Source organism: Festucalex cinctus, chromosome 15, assembly GCF_051991245.1.
Source record: "Festucalex cinctus isolate MCC-2025b chromosome 15, RoL_Fcin_1.0, whole genome shotgun sequence".
Taxonomy (NCBI): Eukaryota; Metazoa; Chordata; class Actinopteri; order Syngnathiformes; family Syngnathidae; genus Festucalex; species Festucalex cinctus.
Genome location: NC_135425.1, coordinates 24,131,805 through 24,150,600, shown reverse-complemented (window position 1 = coordinate 24,150,600; position 18,796 = coordinate 24,131,805). Strand labels below are relative to the sequence as shown.

The 18,796-nt window shown below is 39.3% G+C and overlaps 1 protein-coding gene across 4 annotated transcripts in view; it reads left to right on the top strand.

The window, feature by feature from the left end:
• fibcd1b (fibrinogen C domain containing 1b) overlaps window positions 1-18,796 on the top strand; it is a 207,701-nt gene that overhangs the window by 158,711 nt on the left and 30,194 nt on the right. For 3 of the 4 annotated variants that reach the window (XM_077496741.1, XM_077496740.1, XM_077496739.1), the window contains 2 exons: window positions 7,120-7,299; window positions 8,711-9,190. In XM_077496741.1, the coding sequence (XP_077352867.1) occupies window positions 7,120-7,299; window positions 8,711-8,976 (446 nt within the window). In that variant the 3' untranslated portion in view covers window positions 8,977-9,190. Of the gene's footprint in view, window positions 1-7,119; window positions 7,300-8,710; window positions 9,191-18,796 lie in introns of those variants that run through there. The other variant, XM_077496742.1, reaches the window with a different exon arrangement.

Here is an 18,796-nt window from a genome sequence, read left to right as displayed (position 1 = left end):
CAAAAGCGGATGACGCTCGCCGTCAAAGAACGAAAGCCCGCCGCCGCCCGGCGTCCGCCGACGTCGGGCCCAGTGACGAAGGGAATGTCGACTGTCTTTGAAAAGACTGTCAAATTTTTCTGTAATGCTTCAAATGTTGTCCATCGGTAGCACCTCCACAATTGTGACCCGATTGCCCCCTATCATAACGTGGCTGTCCGAGGTTGACTTCTCTAAAAATGACACCTGTGATCACTCACGATCAACCCATGCCACCCTAATGACCAAAAATGCCTGACACGAACCCCTCAAACCGCCACCGACCATCACCAAATCCCGGGCCACCCACTGACTGTCCTCGCAATTTGAAGAAATCTTCTTCCTCCTTGTACGTTTTCCTAGCAACAATCTCAGCAGCGCTTGACAGGAAGATGAATTAAAAGGACGGGAGTGAAAAGGTTTGAGGGTTGTGAGTGTTGCAGGGTTGGGGAAAGGGGCTTGGGGGGGCGGTCTAGAAAAAATAAAAAAAAACACAAGGATGGGTTGAGTTATGGTGATGCAAAGATAGGAGCTGCTTCTCTCCTGTGGAGTCGTCTCAGGAGCTGCCCTCCAGGCAACAGAGGGAGAAAAGCATGATGAATAATTAACTGCAAGAAATGTCACAAGCGGCATATACAAGTGTAATCATTCCTCTGGTGGATTTAGGGATCATATTAACATTTTATATATATATATATATATATATATATATATATATATATATATATATATTGTAGAGAATTTTTTTCCCCCTGCAATCAGAATACTATGAGAAGAAAAAGTTTTTTTTCTTGTCTAAAAACAAGAAATAAACAAGAAATAAAATAAATACATTAATTAATTAATTAATAAAGTGGAGAGCTAAATTACTAATGTTTTTTATCCCAAACTACAAACTTCTAGAGAAAGAAAAAAAAAAAAAAACTTTAAAAAAAGTCTTTTCTAGAAAAAAAATCCAAATTTTGTTAGAAATGTAGACATGTTCTTTTATTTGATTATAAAAAAAAGAGAGAAAATAGTTAAACAATACGTTATTCTCAAATTAATACAACCGTATTATTGTGCTGAAATAATTCCACACAGAAAAAAAGGCCTTTTCTGTCCTAAAAAAAAAAAAAAACTCATAACATTTTTTTTTCTCACAACATTCTTCCATTAAATATATTTTCTCAAAAATACTGTTACTTAAATTAACATGAGGACCTTTTAAAATTAACTCCAGATCTTTTTTTTTTTTTCTCTCAAAAGAAAGTTTCCCCCACCCCCTAAAAATCTATCTTCTCTTCTATTAGTGTGCGGAAGAGGAACTGATCTATTCAAAATCGTCCCTTAACTTATACTGTCTAGGCCGCCCGCCCCATGTGAGAATGTGTGGCCTGATGGTCTTAACTGGTTTTTACTGGATACGTATGTCAGAATGCAGACAGATAGAAAGGCGCCAAGCAAGGACAAATAGCAGCGACACAACGGCCTAGCTCAAGTCATCTATCAAGTCATGAAGAGCCCTAATCTAGCAATATTGTGCACCTTTCCCAGAAAGGACTTTCTTCGGGTTTGTTATTAATTCCGTTTCCACCTCAATTCCCCGCGAGAACACGCCGACGTTTGAGTCGTGTTTTCACGTTTGATTTGCCGTCGACCAACGTCCACGCTTCAACGTGTAAACTTTTCGCTTCGCCGTATTTGACGACAAAAAGGAACAAATGACAAACGAGCGTCGCCGTATTCCGAACAAGCTAAATTTGTCCCGCTTTCCTGCGCGAAAGCTCAGCTGTGGAAAATGAGTTATGGATCACGGTGACCCAGTTTAATGAGGTAATTGCAGATATACATCATCTTTTATGGACGGAACAATGCTTTGTTCCCACGTGGATGGTTTCTAAATTTAATAGCGGCCTGTTGTTTTTTTTGTTTTTTTTGGAAGGGAAGGACATGCTTTGTCTTCTCATCATGTTTAATGTAATATTTGTTTTCATGTGAAGGTTAAGGCGGCACAATTTCATCATGTTCCGTCCGTTTGTTTGACTCGAGGCCGACTGAATGAGATTTGCCTCGCGTGACATTTTTCCTTATTTTTTATTGTTACATCAGTTTCGCCGATTGACATGAATTGGGTGGAAACGGCTATCAAAATGGGGCACGCAGTAAAGTCCCCCTCGTATTTTACGTTGATAATAAGTTACTTTGGATCCTTTTTTGTGCATTTTCTTTGGAAAAGCACGATTTTCTTTTAACTCATTCACTCCCGGCCATTTTCACTGAAGCAACCCCTTTACTGGATTTTGATTGCTTTTGCAAGGCCCACAGAGTATTATATTCTATTGCTATAAAACATGGACTCGACCAAAAGAAAAATTAGCATTTCATCAGGAAAAAAAAAAGGTATATTTCTATCTGTTTCCGTTTTGCAGCAATTAGCATTAGAATATAGCTAAGTTTCATCCCAAATCTGTTTAAAACAGTGGGGAAATGTTTTTTGCTACATGGCTCTGTTTGATCTCTTATACTCTTCTGCCACCTGCTGGCTGTTTTTGTAATAACTACCATTGCTTCAAGCGTTTTCTTCAGTTCCGAGGCTGCATCAAAGCCTTCTGTATGCTCTAGCGTAAAAAAACATTAAAAAACGTATAAATACGTCTTTGGGAGCAAATGAGTTAAAGGGATTCTTGACTCATTGAACAATTTTCAGCAGTGAAAAGTTAATATTTTTGTCCAGAATGAATTTGATAACTTAATTATTTTTCATGTACAATTAATACCTTTAAAAAGTATTTTTTTTCTACTTGCTGTCGACTGATGATGACATCACCTGTGCTGAGGAAGTCGCTAACGGCCAATCATGGCTCACCTGTTTTCTGGGTTTGGTCAGTAAACTGAGCTATGATTGGTCATGACCGACTTCCTCAGCACAGTTGATGTCATCATCAGTTGACAGCAAGTAGAAAAATTATTTTTTAAAGGTAATAATTGTACATGAAAAATAATGAAGTTACCACAATAATTATAGACAAAATATATATATATATTTTTTTACAGATGAAAATGGTTCAATTAGTCAAGTATTCATTTAAGATATATTCCAAGATTTATTTTGAGGGGGCGGGGGGGGGTCTGAGATATTCTCATGAGAAAAAAGTTGTGATTTTGAGAAAGAAAGAAAAAAGTTGTGTTTTTCAATATTTTTGCTTTTAATCTAAGCAAATCTTAGTTGGTTTTTTTTGAGTGACAGTTTTAAAAAAGTGAAGAAAAAAATAAATAAATAATGCAGCTGAAAAAAATTACAATACGTAAAATTAAAAAAATAATATTTAATATTATGTATTTTTCACCAAAAAAGGGGAAAAAAATAAAATTGCATATTTTCAAGAAAAGAATGTATTTCTTTCAAACACAAATTCTTGGAAGATGTTTTACTTTTTTAATTCCATGAAAATGATTTTTGAAAAGCACGTTGTAATGTTTTCTTTAGATTTTTTTTTTTTTTTTTTTAACTGGATAATGTTGAAGTTGGTATTTTTGATTAAACCTAAAAAAAATTCTTTTGCACAAACAAAAAAGTGCATATCTTCATAAAGTAAAAATGCATATTTGTGAGGATGTTTTTATTACAAAAATTATGTTCAGAATAAACTTGTTGCTGTGTAAAAAAAAAAAAAAAAAAAAATGTTTTTATGTATTTATTTGATGATTTTTTTTTTTTTTTTTTAGTTCAATATTTTTTTTCCCAGATTTCCAGGGACAAAATGATTTTTTTTTTTATTATTCAGTGTGGCACATGTGGTTGTTTGCAGCTGTGTATTGTTTTAAGTCAACATATCGGCATTCTGTATTTCTTTCATTATAATCACGGGGTGATTTGCGATCGCCGGCTCCCTGTGATCGTTCCCGCTCAACACAAATTCAAATCACGCGTGGCAAGTCGAAATCTCGGGGACGCACCAGCGAGGCGACACATTTTGAATCTATGATAAGAAAACAAAACAAAAAAAAAAAAACAAATAAAAGCCACATTGACAGAAATAGTTTGCATGTTGTTCCCCTTTGAAAAAGAGCGCCTTGTCGCTCCGTCACCTCCGGGAGCGCCCCCCTGTGGAGTCGTTTGACAAACTTCAAAAGACTTTGGGCCGTTCTCTGTTTCGGAAGGCGAGAAAAAAAAAAAAAAAAAAAAAAAACAGAAAACAGAAAATAATAATCTAGATGCGCACGCACGCACGCACGCACGCACGCGCGAGCGCAACTATTTATAAGACTGCGAGAGTGTATTTACATAACTTTAATTCCGTCTCTAATTAAAGCCCCGGAGAATCCCGGCTCCGCTCTAATTTGGAATAATTAAAGAGCAACACAAGCGAAGTGGCGGCAGACGCGTCTCAGCGTCGGAATGTAAATGCTCAGGTGTAGCCGTGCTGTTAATTAAATGCTTTTGTTTCCAAACGGGCGCTCGCCGCCACACGGAACATTTGCAGGTATTTTGCTCGCCGAATGAACGCGGCGGAAGCTGATTGCCCCGCCGGGGGACGACTCCGAGACGGGCTGTTTAGCAACGCCTCGCAACGGGAAGTCACAAACAGAAAAGAAGTCGAAGCCACGCGACCCTTGTGACCTTCATGCTAATTAGCGCTGGATGCAAAAACATACGAGGAGAAATTTGCAGACGTCAAATCTCTGTGGTTAATTTGTCCGTCGGATTGGCTCGCGGACAGATCAAAAAAACGGAAAGAGACTCGTACATGTTCCTGGGGCGGTCGGAACTGATGATTGTTGTTCACACTTGAGCAAAAAACAAAAAACGGCACAGATGAGAGCTTGATTGAAAGTGGCTAAAACCGTCAACCACCACCTGCACTTTCTAACGTGTGATTGGTTTGGGTCGAGTACTACTGGATAGCCAAGCAGGGAGCAAAATTAGACAAAATGTTTGTTGCTTTAAGGTTTTTTTGTTTTTTTTTGTTTTTTTAAATTAGTTTTTTTTTTTGTGGTGTTGGGAAAACTTAAGAACAATTAATATTTTTCAAGTCCTGCTTGATTCTTATGAGTTGGGAGATTTTTTTTCAGGAAAAAAAAGATATTTTGGACACGAAAAGTAAATCTTACAAAATAAAGATAGAAATGGAAATATAAGTAACAATATTTTTGAGAAAATGTATTTTTTGGCGGAATGTTATGAGAATAAAAAATTGAAAATTGTTATGAGTTTTTTTATGACAAAAAAAAAAAATTTCTGTGTGGAATTATTTCAACTAATTAATTTATCTCACGATAATATTATTTTGTTGGTGTTAATTTGAGAATAACATTGTATTGTTTCAATATTTTCTCTTTTTTAGAATTAAATTGTCTATTATAAAAGAACAAGTTTACATTTGTGATAAAATCTGGATTTTTTTCTAGAAAAGGTTTTTTTCTCTCTCTAGAAAAGTTTGTAGTTTTGGAGAAAGCTTTAGTAATTTAGCCCTCCAAACCTTTAATTTATTAATTTATTTATTTTATTTATTTATTTTTTACTTATTTTTAGTCGTGAAAAAAAAAGTTTTTTTTTTTTTTTTATTATTCTGGTTGGGGGGTAAAAAAAAAAAATCTCTGAAAAGTTTTATTTTTGGGTACAAAATAGTAGCCTAATCTAAAGGTTTTATTTCATCTCGAAGAATTTTTTTTTTTTTAGGTTGAATTTCATGTTAGAAATTTTTTTGTGGCGCTGGAACAGATTAACGGCATTTGCATTCATTTCAATTCGGAAAGATGATTTGAGATGGGAGTGTTTGGAAACAAGGCATTCTGGTACAATATTTTCAAAAGTGTCATCATTGCTAAACGTCGTCGCAGCACCTTGCAACGTTTGACCTGTCGAGGCGGCGCGAATACCACCAAAAAAAAAAAAAAGTGGTCTCGCTTCGTTCGACATCTTGTGTCAGATTCACACCTCCAACTCTTGAAACCACCTGGCAAGAGAGCGGATTTGTCTCCTCTGGGCCTCAGCGTTCGTCTCCCGCCGTCGGCTGTCGCGTTTGTGGGGCCTGCCACTCGTCTTTGATCAAACCGGGGGAGGCGAACCTGCCCGGGAAGCGGCGCTCCCACTCAGCGGGCGCTCCAGAAGGAAAGCGTCGAGCTTTTATCGCTTCTCGGTCTCGACATGCTTCCATTTCACGACCGAGCAACAATTAAAATGGTTTGACATGCGAAAGTCAAGTCGAAGCTGATGGTCGTTTTATTTTTTATATATATATATTTTTCCCCCCTCCACCAGTGAGACTTGTCAGAGAAAATGCAAGCTTACCTGACTTGGCAGCTGCCTCCGCCCACAACAAATGTAAAAGCAACAGCAGCGTTTATCAAGTCAAAACAAACTAAACGTCTCAGATATCAACGGAAAAAAATGTTTTCAGAGCAAAAATTGCATTCCAAAAAAAAAAACTGCTTTAAAATAATTTGAATTAAAAAAAGGATTTTTGAAAAAATGGATATTTGCAAGGAAAAAATATTCAGTTTTATGCAAATAATTTTCCTTTAAAATTATATTTTTTTTTAAGTTGGATTTTTTTTATTTTTTTTTAGAGTAACTTTTTTTTTTTTTCATCAAATAAAAATTGCATTGCCATCCAAGCTTTGACTACCTCCAGGCAGCACAAATTACATCGATAAGACATACAGTAAATCTAACTGTCATAAAAAATAAAAAATACAAAAAAATCTGTCATCCATATAGCATGCAATTAAATTAACATGGGCCCTGAAATTGAACCCTGCGGAACACCATACAAGATTGGGACAGTACGGGACTTTTTGTGTTTCCTGCCCGCAAAGTAGGATCTAAACCGTTCTAGAGTGTTCCCACTCGTGCTCACCTGGTGCTGCAAACGAGCCAACAGAATACTGCGGTCCACCCTGAATGCTGCAGTCAGGTGCAACAGAACAGGAAGCGCACAGTCTCCAGCGTCGTTAGGCAGGAGGATGTCATTAAAAACTCATAACAGGGCTGAATCTGGCTATGCAGCATCTTAAAACCAGACTGAAAAATCTCCATGATGTTATGTTCATCCAAAAAAAAAAAAAAAAAAAAGTATCGATCCTATATGAACCTGATGTGACTTTTCCCCACTCCAGGGTTGAAGCAGATCCACGCGCTGTCCATCCAGGGCAATTACGAGCTCCGCATCGACCTGGAGGACTTTGAGAACGGCACGGCGTACGCCCAGTACGGCACCTTCGGCGTGGGCCTCTTCTCGGTGGACCCGGATGACGACGGATACCCGCTGACGGTGGGAGACTACTCGGGCAACGCAGGTAACTATTTTTTTTTTTTTTTTGGGGGGGGGGGGGGGGGTCCGGTGCAACCGGGAAAGATGTCAAGATGTCCGTTTGCGAAATCAGCCGCGGCGTGCGTTGCGTCAGGTGAAGCGCCGACGGGAGGCAGCTCGCCCGTCATCCTGATGAAATTACAGGAGATTAATTGAGCCGCAGCATAAACAAAAGCCCGAGGTGGGGGAGACGGTGTGGTGGGGGGGTTGGGGACAAAAAGCAATTTGCCAAACCTTTCGGGAGCATCGCTCTGCCCGGAGAGAATGGGGACAGATGTGAGCGATGGAAACGACGGGGCCGCGTGATGGAACGATTGCAACGGAAAGCTTGCTTGAGATCAGCGCACACACACAACATGACTAAATAGATTACAAAATTAATAAAAATAAAAAGAAATGAAAGGAATAGTCTCCTTTAAAGAAGAAAAACAGATTCCATTTCAATGCTTTATTTGATTCTTCCTCATTCCAAACACTATAAGGTCAGAGTGGGAAGGAAGGAAGTTGGGAGGGAATGAGGGATAGATGGAAACAAAAAGGGATGTACGAAGGAAAGGAAGGAAGAAACGAGTGACAGAGGGAAGAAGAAAAGTAAGAAAGGAGGGACAGAGAGAAGGAATGAAGTAGGAAAAGAACATAGGGAAGGAAGAAAGAAGGGAAAGATGGATGGAAGGAAAGAAAGAGGGAAGGAATGAACAAAGGAATGAGTGATGGAGGGAAAGAAGCAAAGAAGGATGCGAAAGAAGGAAGAAATATCTAATGGAGCGAATGAAGGAAGGAAGAAGGTGCGGAGGGAAGGAACGAAGGAAGGATGGATGATGAAAAAAGGAAGAGAGGGAAAGAAGAGAGTAAGAAGAAGGGATGAGGGAGGGAAGGAAGTCGGGAAGTTGGAAGGAAGGAAGGAAGATAGGAAGCAAGGAACAAACATTGGAAAGAAGGAAGGAAGGAAGGAACAGAGGAAGGAAGAAACAGAGGAAGGAAGAAAGGAAAGAAGGAAGAAAGGAAGGAAGGAAGGGAGGAAGGTTAGGAAGGAAGGAAAGAAGGAAGGAAGAAACGAACGAACGAACATAGGAAGGAAGGAAGGAAGCAAGGAAGGAACATTGGAACAAAGAAAAGAAGGAAAGGTGTGGCAGAGGGAAGGAGGGAGGTAAGGTAGGAAGGAATCTAGTAGGGAAGGTACAAAAGAGGGAAGGCAGAAAGTAGGTAAGTGGGATGGAAAGAAGAAAAACGAAGGAAAGGAAGGAAGGAACAAAAGCGAAGATAGAGGGAGGGAAGGAATGAAGGAAATCCTCCCCAAATGTGACATCTCATGACGGTGATTTGTGTTTACCGCCTCCCGCCCCCTCCATTTTGTGGTTCCTTCCTTCGGCCCCGCCCCCTCCTCCACCCCGCTGCAGGCGACTCCCTCCTGAAGCACAACGGCATGAAGTTCACCACCAAGGACCGCGACAACGACCACTCGGAGAACAACTGCGCCTCGTTCTACCACGGAGCCTGGTGGTACCGCAACTGCCACACGTCCAACCTGAACGGGCAGTACCTGCGCGGCCAGCACACGTCCTACGCCGACGGCGTCGAGTGGTCGGCCTGGACCGGCTGGCAGTACTCGCTCAAGTTCTCCGAGATGAAGATCCGGCCCACCCGCGACCCGGACAGCAAATGAGGACCTCCCTTCCCGTTTTTTTTTGTTTGACACTTTCTGCTGTCTCCGCCCCTTTTTGTTGCTTCTTTCGTCGGGAAAGGAAACCTATGTTTTCTTTGTTTTTTTTTGTTTTTTTTGTGGAACCTGCGAGGACCAAACAGGAAGTAGAGGAGGAGACAACAGAGGGCGCCATTCCTCTGACCCGGGCCAAAAAAAAAAAAAAAAAAGTTCTTCAATTCAGTCATCTGTTTTTGTTTTGTTTTGTTTTGTTGTTTTTTTTTGTTTTTTTTTAGATTTTGTTCTGTACTTTGATGCAAATGTGACAAAAAGCACCATATAAATATATATATATATATATAAATAAATCTATATATATATACATACAAAGAAAAATAATGTTACAGAGACAAAGAGTGCAATTTCCGATTTGTACGTCAACTTATTTTCATTGGTGAAATCTTTCTCATTTCTACGAAGGAGTGCGTCAGGTCCACATTGGAGGGGTAATTTTTTTTAAATATTTTGACACACGCGCACACACACCCTTTGTTTTTTTTTGGTTTGTTTGTTATTTTTATGTTTGTTTTTTTCGCATATAAGCTCATTTAAAAAAAAACAGCTCTAATCTTGTCATTATTTTTTTTTTTTGTCACCTATTTTTCTTGGAAAAAATCTTCTTTAATTCCATAGAATTATATCAAATTTTTTTAATTTTTGCTAAAAATAAAACATTAATTTTCTGCTAACACAACACTAAACAAACACAACAAAAAAGTTACTATATTTTCCAAAAGAGCGCTTTAATAATGTATTGACTAACCACTTTAATGCAGCTTGAATGTTTTATTTTGCTTATTTTTTCCAGAAAAAAAAATCTTTTTTGCAATATTTCATCATGAAAATTGTTTTTTTCTCATAATTGTACCCCAACCGGCCTGCCTAAGGGTTAAGCATAAGATCAAGATGACATTCAAACAAACTTTGTGAAAAATTGTCACAAAAAAAAATGAATTGACTTTTGCAGTTTTTCCTTTGTTGTGAAATTGAAATATTGTAAAACTGTTAACTGTTATGCCAGTAAGTCATTTTATTGCTTAAAATAATTTTCAATTCAGCGGTTATCTGAATTTTATTCTGCCAACTCGACTAAGTGCAATTTCTGGAGAAATTGCGTGGGAATGCTGAAAGCTGAATGTGCAAATACTGTAAGTAATGTGAAATCAGACAATATATAGGAGGTGTGAATTTTTGAAACTAGTTGAAATTTGAACAATTGGAAGTATTATGTGAGAGTTGTTACGCGGCAAAAAAGTGTGGAGAACCAAAAATCACAATAACATATGATGCTGATTCTGATAATTGTGGGAATGCTGAAGCATTCCCACAATTATCAGAATCAGCATCGGTCACAAAGATCCATCAGGCCCTACTCATTTCCCTCTATGAAATTAATGTTAGCTTCTCACATATTTTCTTAGAAAAACAATCAAACTTTAATGAGAGAGTTTGTTTTTATGCAAAAAGTGTTAATTCTCCACAATTGCATTTTTATTACCCCTCCAGTGTGGTGCTTTCCCTCCTTCCTCCCTTTCTTTGGATGTACTGAAAGCTTTAAAAAAAAAAAAAAAAAAAAAAAAAAAAAAAAAATGTAAATTTGACTGTACAGCGTGTATGACTTTTAGAGCATGTCCGGTTTTTCTTACGATGCCTAAAAAAAAAAGGAAAAAGCAGAACTGAAGCACATGCAAAAAAAAATGAAAGAAAAAGAAAACCCAGTGAAAATGTACAAGGCGGACATTCCAACCATCAACTTGTCGGAGAGACTCTCAGCATTTGCCGGACTCCTTCTGGTGGCGAGCTGGAGTATTGCACAGAGCGTGACGCCCGGCGGAACCTCGGACCGCCGTGCGCCCCCCTAAAGCACATGTCCCAAATGAACTCTCTCGCGCGCACGCAGATCCCGCCGATGTTTTTTTTTGAACGTCGCCTTGCGTGAGGACGCGACAAACAAGCCGTACAAAACCGCTGGAGAGGCAGCGGCCGGACCGAGTGTGACCACGCGTGCAAATGCAAATACACGCGTGTGCACGTGTGGGCAATGTGCGCACGTGTACAAAACAAAAGGACGAGCAAGAGGGGAAGAGAGAGAGAGGCCAGTTCCACACGTAGAAGAGGGTATTTTTTATTTATATATATTTTCTAGAACGCAAGGGCCTAAAATGCACAATTTGCTTTTCAACCAATCAGAAACGAGAAGAAAATCGCTTCTGGAAAAGGCGCAAAAACGAAATATGTACACTAACGTTACAGAAATTTCTGATTCTAATCCTTGTGCTAATGCAATTTTACAATTGTCGTGATTGAATGAATTTGAAATGGATTATTAATTTTATTAGTGCTAGTCATGTGTTCGGTGTTCAGCTCAATTTATTTATTTATTTATTTTGTTATGTCCAGGAAAATTAGCTATTGCCCTTTTTACTTGATAAAGTAGTAGTAGTGGTAGTAGTAACTAGAGCTGCGAGCAGGTCTAAAACATGTGGAAGCAGTTTGTTTTTTTGTTTTTTTTGGACAGTTTTTTTTCTTATTGTTGTTTTTAATAGTGATTTTTGTTTTTCTTAATAAGCCTGAACAGTATTTTCATTTTTTCTTTTTAATTCAAAGTAAAAATAAATATATTTTTCTTGTTTTTTAGTTAAATATCAAATTAAAAATTGCTCAATTTTGATCTAAATGTTTTCATCGGACAGAAAGACGATCAATTATTATTATTATTATTATTATTATTATTTTCATTATTATTATTACTATTATTATTATTGTTGCACATTGATTTTTTTTTCTCCATCAAGATTTCCAGAACTCTTTGACCTAATATTTCAATTTGACTGAATAAACGCCCAAAATTAAAATTAAAATAATGAAATAAAGAAATGAAAAATACCCGCATGTGCGTGTGGACGTGTCCTCAGCGCGAGTCCAAGTCACATGATGCTTGTGTATGAACCCCCCCCCCACCTAAACCCCGCCCCAAACGGACCCTTTGCTGCTCTTTGTGTTGACCGACGGACGGATTTCACGCATTGTTCTAGACGGAGCTTTTACTTATCGTGATCGTGAACCCAATGGAGTGGACGCCGCCTACTGGTACTGTGTTGAACTGCGCTTGCACCCCGCCCCCGCCGCCCCCGCCTCCAACCACACCGCCACGTTGTGCTTATTGTATACGTTGCTGCTTTGTTCAATAAATGTTGGAGCCGAGCGTCACCTGAAATCCGCCCACCCTCGTTGCCCACCCACCTTTTTTTGTTTTGTTTGGTTTTGTTGTTGTTTTAAGGCGACGTAAAAAGAATAAAACCAGAATGCATCTGCTGTCTGTCTTCCCCTGAGGCCCATTTAGTCGGAAAGCTCCCAAAACTTCCACAAGCTTCAATAATATTTCCCCACACCTTACAAAACTTGCCCAATCCTTGACCAAAAGGCCCTAAAAGTTCTCAGAACATTCCTGAAACAACCCCAACCATTCAAAAATATCGATAAAGCTTCCCAAAAGTTCCTCAAAGCTTCATAAAACATCCCCACGCGCTTGCCCAAACGGTCCTCAAACCTTCCCAAACATTCCTACACATGCCCAAGAGGTCCTCAAGCCTACCCAAAACTCTCACATACTTGCCCCAAAGGTACTTTAACCTTCATGAAACATTCACATAGTCGCCCAAAAGGTTCGTAAACTTTCCTAAAAATGTCCCCATTGCTTCCCAAAACATTCTCACACCAGCTAAAAAGTTCTCAAACTCCAAAACATCCACATACTTACTTGCCCAAAAGGTCCTCAAACCTTCATAAAACGTTCCCATACTTGCCCAAATGTACCTCAAACATTCCCACACATGCCCAAAAGGACCTCAGAGCTTCCTAAAACATTCCCACATGCCCCAAACGTCCTCAAACCTTCTTAAAAGGTCCCCATAGCTTCCCAAAACATTCTCAAACATGCCCAAAAGGTCATTTGACCTTCTCAAAACATGTCCACACTTAGCCAAAAGGTCTACAAAAGTTGCCCAAAACGTCCTCAAACCTTCCCAAAACAATTCTACACTTGCCCAAAAGGTCCTCAAACCTTCCTAAAAATGTCCCCATTGCTTCCCAAAACATTCTCACACTAGCTAAAAAGTCCTCAAAGCCCAAACATTCACATACTTACCCAAAAGGTCCTCAAACCTTCACAAAATATTCCCATATTTACCCCCAAAAGTCCTCAAACCTTCCTAAAAGTTCCCCAGAGCTTTCCAAAACATTCTCAAAGTTGCCCAAAAGGAACCTTGACCTTCTCAAAACATTTCCACACTTAGCCAAAAGTCTACAAAGGCTGCCCAAAACAATTCCACTCTTGCCCTAAAGGTCCTCAAACCTTCCCAAAAATAATTCCCACGTATGCTCAAAAATTTTCCACAGCCTACACCTTTCAAGTGTTCACCAAACTTTACTAACACATTCCCACACTTCCCCAAAACGTCATCAAAATTTTGTGAAATGTCTCAACACCGTTCTTAAACTTCCCCAAAACTCCCGAAGCCTTGAATAAAATATCCTCAAATTGCGCCAAAGTTTTCCTAAAACGTCTCCATAGCTTCCCTAAACATCCCCTAAACTGCCCAAACAGCAGCACTAAACCTTTTTAATTTCCCCGTGAAGTGCTAGCGAACTGTTTTATTTTCATTCTTTTTCTTTTTTTCTTTTTTCGAGGGGCTGGATTGTCGTTTCCGTGTTTTATTGTTCTTGTCCGCATTGAATAAACGTTCACATTTTATAAATGGAGGCGAGGGGATCCTCAAGTGTGTCTTCCTTTGCTCTGGAAACGCTCAATCGGGACGAGCATTTGATCTTTTTCCTTGATTAAAAAAATGGATTTTTCTTTTTAATTCAGCCAACTGACGACAGTTTCGCTTAGCGGCATGAAATTTGCTGAACGCGTCTATCACGAGCAGACCCACAAAAAAAAAAAAAAAAAAAAAGGTCCAAAGACGCAATGCCTGAAAAGGCAAAGGAAGGCGGCCATTTTGGGGGTCATCTCAAGGAACCCATTAGTACCATAAATCTTTTTTTCCCCCTTCCAACCGAATGTTTCCAATCTGTAATACAGAGACCATATTAAAAACATTTTCAAAAATGTATTGAAAATACTTAACCCCTTAAAACGCGCTTTTTAAATAGACAGTCAAACCTCGGTTTTCGAACATAATCCGTTCCAGAAGGCTGTTCTAAAAGTGATTTGTTCGAAATCCGAAACAGTGTTTCCCATTATAATTAATGTAAATAATTTTAATCCGTTCCAAGTCTTTATTTTTTTTTTTTTTTACTATTTTACACCATAAACTGCACTGTATACTGTTTACCATAAATAGAAAAGGGTAGAAACAGACACTGTTTTATTTAGATATCCTATCTAAAATGAAGAAAAAACAAACAAAATGCAAACATTTCTTTTTTTAAATTCAATAGTTCTGCGCACTACTTTCCTCTGAAACTAACTAAACTAAAACTAAGCATTTATTAAAGAACTGTCTAAAACTAATAAAAAACTAACAGAACCACCCTGAAAAATAATGAAAACTAACTCAAAAAAACTCAAAACAAAATAAAAACTAAAATAAAAAATTCCGAAACTATAATAACCCTACTGCCATATTACAAATAAATTGGTTTATATACTGTAGCATTTTTTTTTCGAAAAATGCAAAAGCACAAATAAATTATTATTTGTACAATTTTTAGGGCTAAACACAATTTCTCTTCGTAACATTATGTGGCCCTTGCGTCCTTCTGATTTTCTGTATGTGGCCCTCAAATGAAAACGTTTGTTCACCCCTGCCTTACAATTTCATCAAACAGAAGTCTTCTACCTTACTGCTAATATATCATGCAAAATACTAAAGAAATTCGGGTAATTATTAAACCTTTGAACAAGTGCCGTTGTAACACGTGGCAACTGATTTCATCAGCCAAACCCTTCAATTGGAGTCCTTCAGCAAACTTCATCGTTTTTGACATGCACGCCAAAGCAGCAGCTTTTTTTTTTTTTTTTTATTTGCACACCCAACGGTAATAAATACTTAAAAGCGGGGCCACATTGACAAAAATCCAAGCCCGCCTGCATTTAATTCAAGCGGGGCCTTCTGATGCCATCAAACTTTGATGATAACAAATGTTCTCACAATTCCGTTTTACATTCCAATCTCGGCTGGAAGCTTCTTCTTGTAATATGCCCCCCACCCCACCCCCCCCTCTCTTTCCTTTGGGTGTTCGAGCAGGCGAACCATGGCAACAACTGCGAGTCGCCTTATCAGTGTCAGAGCCACCGGGTAGAGACTCTATCAGATCTAGCGCGGCGACAAAACGGACGGAATTTACCGCTCGGATGCGCCGATACGACGATAGCGAGCGTCGTCGTCGCTGCTGCATCTTAATCCAGCCGGCAAACGCTGAACGATACAAGACGGGAATGCTAATGATAATAAAAAATAAAAATAAAAAACGGCGAGGAGAAGCTGCTTCCCAATCGGGACCATCCGAGGGAGCTGGGCGGGGCCGACGCGGTCTGACGAGTCCCTGATTTTGTTGGGAACCCAACGTGGCGGCAAATGGATATACTTCCACCACAGAATACAAAACAGACACTTCTTCTGTTCATAATAAGAAAGAATCTCAGTGCTCAAAGGATTTTTGTTTTTTTCACCAGAACCCAACAACAGGTTGGCGAGTCTAAAAAATTTACTTCTGTTTCCGATTTACAGCAATTGGCATTAGAATATAGCTAAGTTTCATTATTATTAACAATTCTGTTTAAAACAGTGGGGAAAAGAGCTTTTTGCAAGATGGCCCTGGTTGATCTCTTATACTCTGCTGCCACCTGCTGGCCGTTTTTGTAATACAACCATTGCTTCAAGCATTCTCTTCAGTTCAGAGGCTGCATCAAAGCCTTCTGTATGCTCTAGCATAAAAAACATTTAAAAAATGGATAAATACGTCTTTGGAAGCAAATGAGTTAATTTTGGCATATACATGGATCATATGTACAGTAGATCCATTGGGTTTTGGATTTTCGTCATTACATATTGGTGGGGCATGGCATAAAAAAAAAAAATGGTTAGACGACACACTATAAAAAAAAACACAAAACTTACCAAATCACAAGTTCAGAACCAGATCAAAATATTCCTCTTATGAACACAACTTTGGAATTTGGTAGACCTGATAGAATTTTATGTTATTAGACCCACAAAAATTCTTGAGAATCCATTTCCTGAAAAGACACAGGTTATCTGAAAGTTGGCTTTGAAATCACCATTTTACGATCATTTCGGTCATTTTTTTGTCAGATTTTTTTTCTGATTCTACCAAATTTAAATCGCAAACTCGATTGTTGGTTAATACTAAATGTATATCAAATAAATTTCCCCCAAAAATGCGACTTATATGTTTTTTCCTTCTTAATTATGCATTTTTTGGCTGGTGCGATTTATAATCCGGAGCGATGTATAATCCGAAAAATACGGTACTACCATGAATATCGTGAGCTAATTTAATATAGCCGCTAGTCGCTAGTTAGAACCAATTGTAGGCCACTCCAGTCACACATTCAACGTCACAGATACTACAGAGATCGGAATCAGGTTTTAATTTATTCCGATTTCCAGGTCCTCTTCCCACCCTTGTCGCAGCCGCTTTATACATCCCGACGACGGCGCGCTGCGAAGAGGCCGGCTCGTCCGGGTGGGCGACGGGTCTGGTGCCTCGAGACGGTAAGGCAAGCCGTCATCCAGATGTTGTACGCCGCGACTTTGAGCCCGCCAGTGGAGCAAAGCGGCGGTAGTGACCTTGCAGGACTAAATACCTGGCAGACGGAGATAACCGGAGAAGCCCGCAGGGACGAGAGGCGAATGTCAGGTCGACATCTCTCCCCGGGAGTGTCAAAAGTGCTTTCTTATTGCTCACCTGCAAGCCGCCGCGGCACGCCAGGCCCAAATTGACTTTGAACTCTGGCGCAATTCCGCAACGTCGATTAAATTACGTGCGTGATGACCGTGACGAACGGGAGAAACAGTAAGAGGTTTTTTTTTTTGTTTTGTTTTGGTTCTTATAAGCTGTTTCTTTTACTGTCTGTAGAGACATTTGCTTTTTTTTTCGACACACTGGCCTTCATTTTCTGCAAGGAGAAGCCATCCTAGTTACAACGCCGCTTGCTGGTTGTCATGGTAACAGCAAACCGCCGCATATTTGCGATTTGGTGCTCGCAAAAGCCACGTATTCGCGTAAATATTGTGTTGCCACCATTTTGTGATAACTTGGTTACCAAGGAACTATTTTGAAGTGATTTGATCGGCTTCATTCAGATAAAAGTAGTGTTCTGACGCAGAGCTTCATTTCTTGGCTGCCATCTTGTGGCATACTAGGAAGGATGAAAATATGTCGAAGTGAGTCAAGGGGCTTCATTTAGACAAAAGTAGTGCTTTGGTGTATCATCTTGCTAATAAAGAGTTATGTTGAGGTGAGTTGTGGGACTTAAGTAGTGCTTGGCTGCCATCTTGTGGCATGTTTATCAATGAACTAATTTGAAGTTGAGGAGGAAAAAAAAGGAAGGGACCCGACATTGAACCTTGTGGGACTCCACACCGCAAATGCAAGGAACAGCTGAACGTTTCACGTAATGTGTTCGTGAAAACATCAGGGGTGGGAGTCTTTGACTGTCTCATGATTCGATTCGATTCCGATTTTTGGGTCAGAATTGATTTTCGATTCAAAATGATTTTATTGACAACGATTTCTGCTTCATTTTACAGATGAGCAAATAATTGTCATGATCTACTCCAGCCTAACGCTAATGCTAATTAGCGCGCTACTCGCGGCACTTTCATTCCCTCAAAAGAACGGCTATTCATACAAAACGCTTCAGGAATGTACACAGAGAAGCATCTTAACATTACTCATCGGCATATGCTCTTTCTATGCTGAAAAAGAAAAAAAAAATCAACTTTTATTGACATAAATTGATCGTGACTTTTTCCTTCTACTCTCTAATGTGGCTACAACTTAACTGCCAAATCGGGTACAACATGAACAGCGTTCCCAGTACACAAACAAGGGCAAGACAGGATAAAATAATGTAAATAAAATCGATCTTAGGACATTTAAGATCGATTCTGAATTGTACTAAATGAGAATCCCGATTTCTTTTTAGCACACCCCGAGAGCATGTCACAGACATGTTATTCAAACATCAGGTTTAAATTGTGGAAATCAATGTCTCCGCACCCAGCAGTCGGACACACAACGTACACATATACGCTTTCAAGAAATGATGGTAACCGGAGTTGCCATCATATGCAGCGTCAGCAACACTAACGGCGCGTGAATAAATGATGAAGGAAGGGACGCGTTTAGCAGCTCGGCACGTTTTCTTTGCAATTTATTTACTCCGATTGTACGTTGCGCGGCGAAGGCAATGCAAATGATGGGGGAGGAGAGTCGTAATCGGCAGCCGAGACCAATAATATCTCAATGGATTCGTGGGGGGGGCACTTCATCGTTTTCTCTGCTTGGAAAGTGCTGTTAATGGGCAACGTCGGAATGGCGGCATATATATTGTTTCAGGCGCAATAGTTGAGGAGACGGCGGTCCATGAAAGACAAATTGAGGATCATGTGAATAAAGGAAGTCACATGACGAGCTAGTTGCAAATCAAATTAAATGCGGGATTACATGTTCATATTGATAATCTCTTATTTTATTGCTTTATTGTTAGTGTGTCAAATGGCCAATGTGAGCCCAAAATGGCCACTTT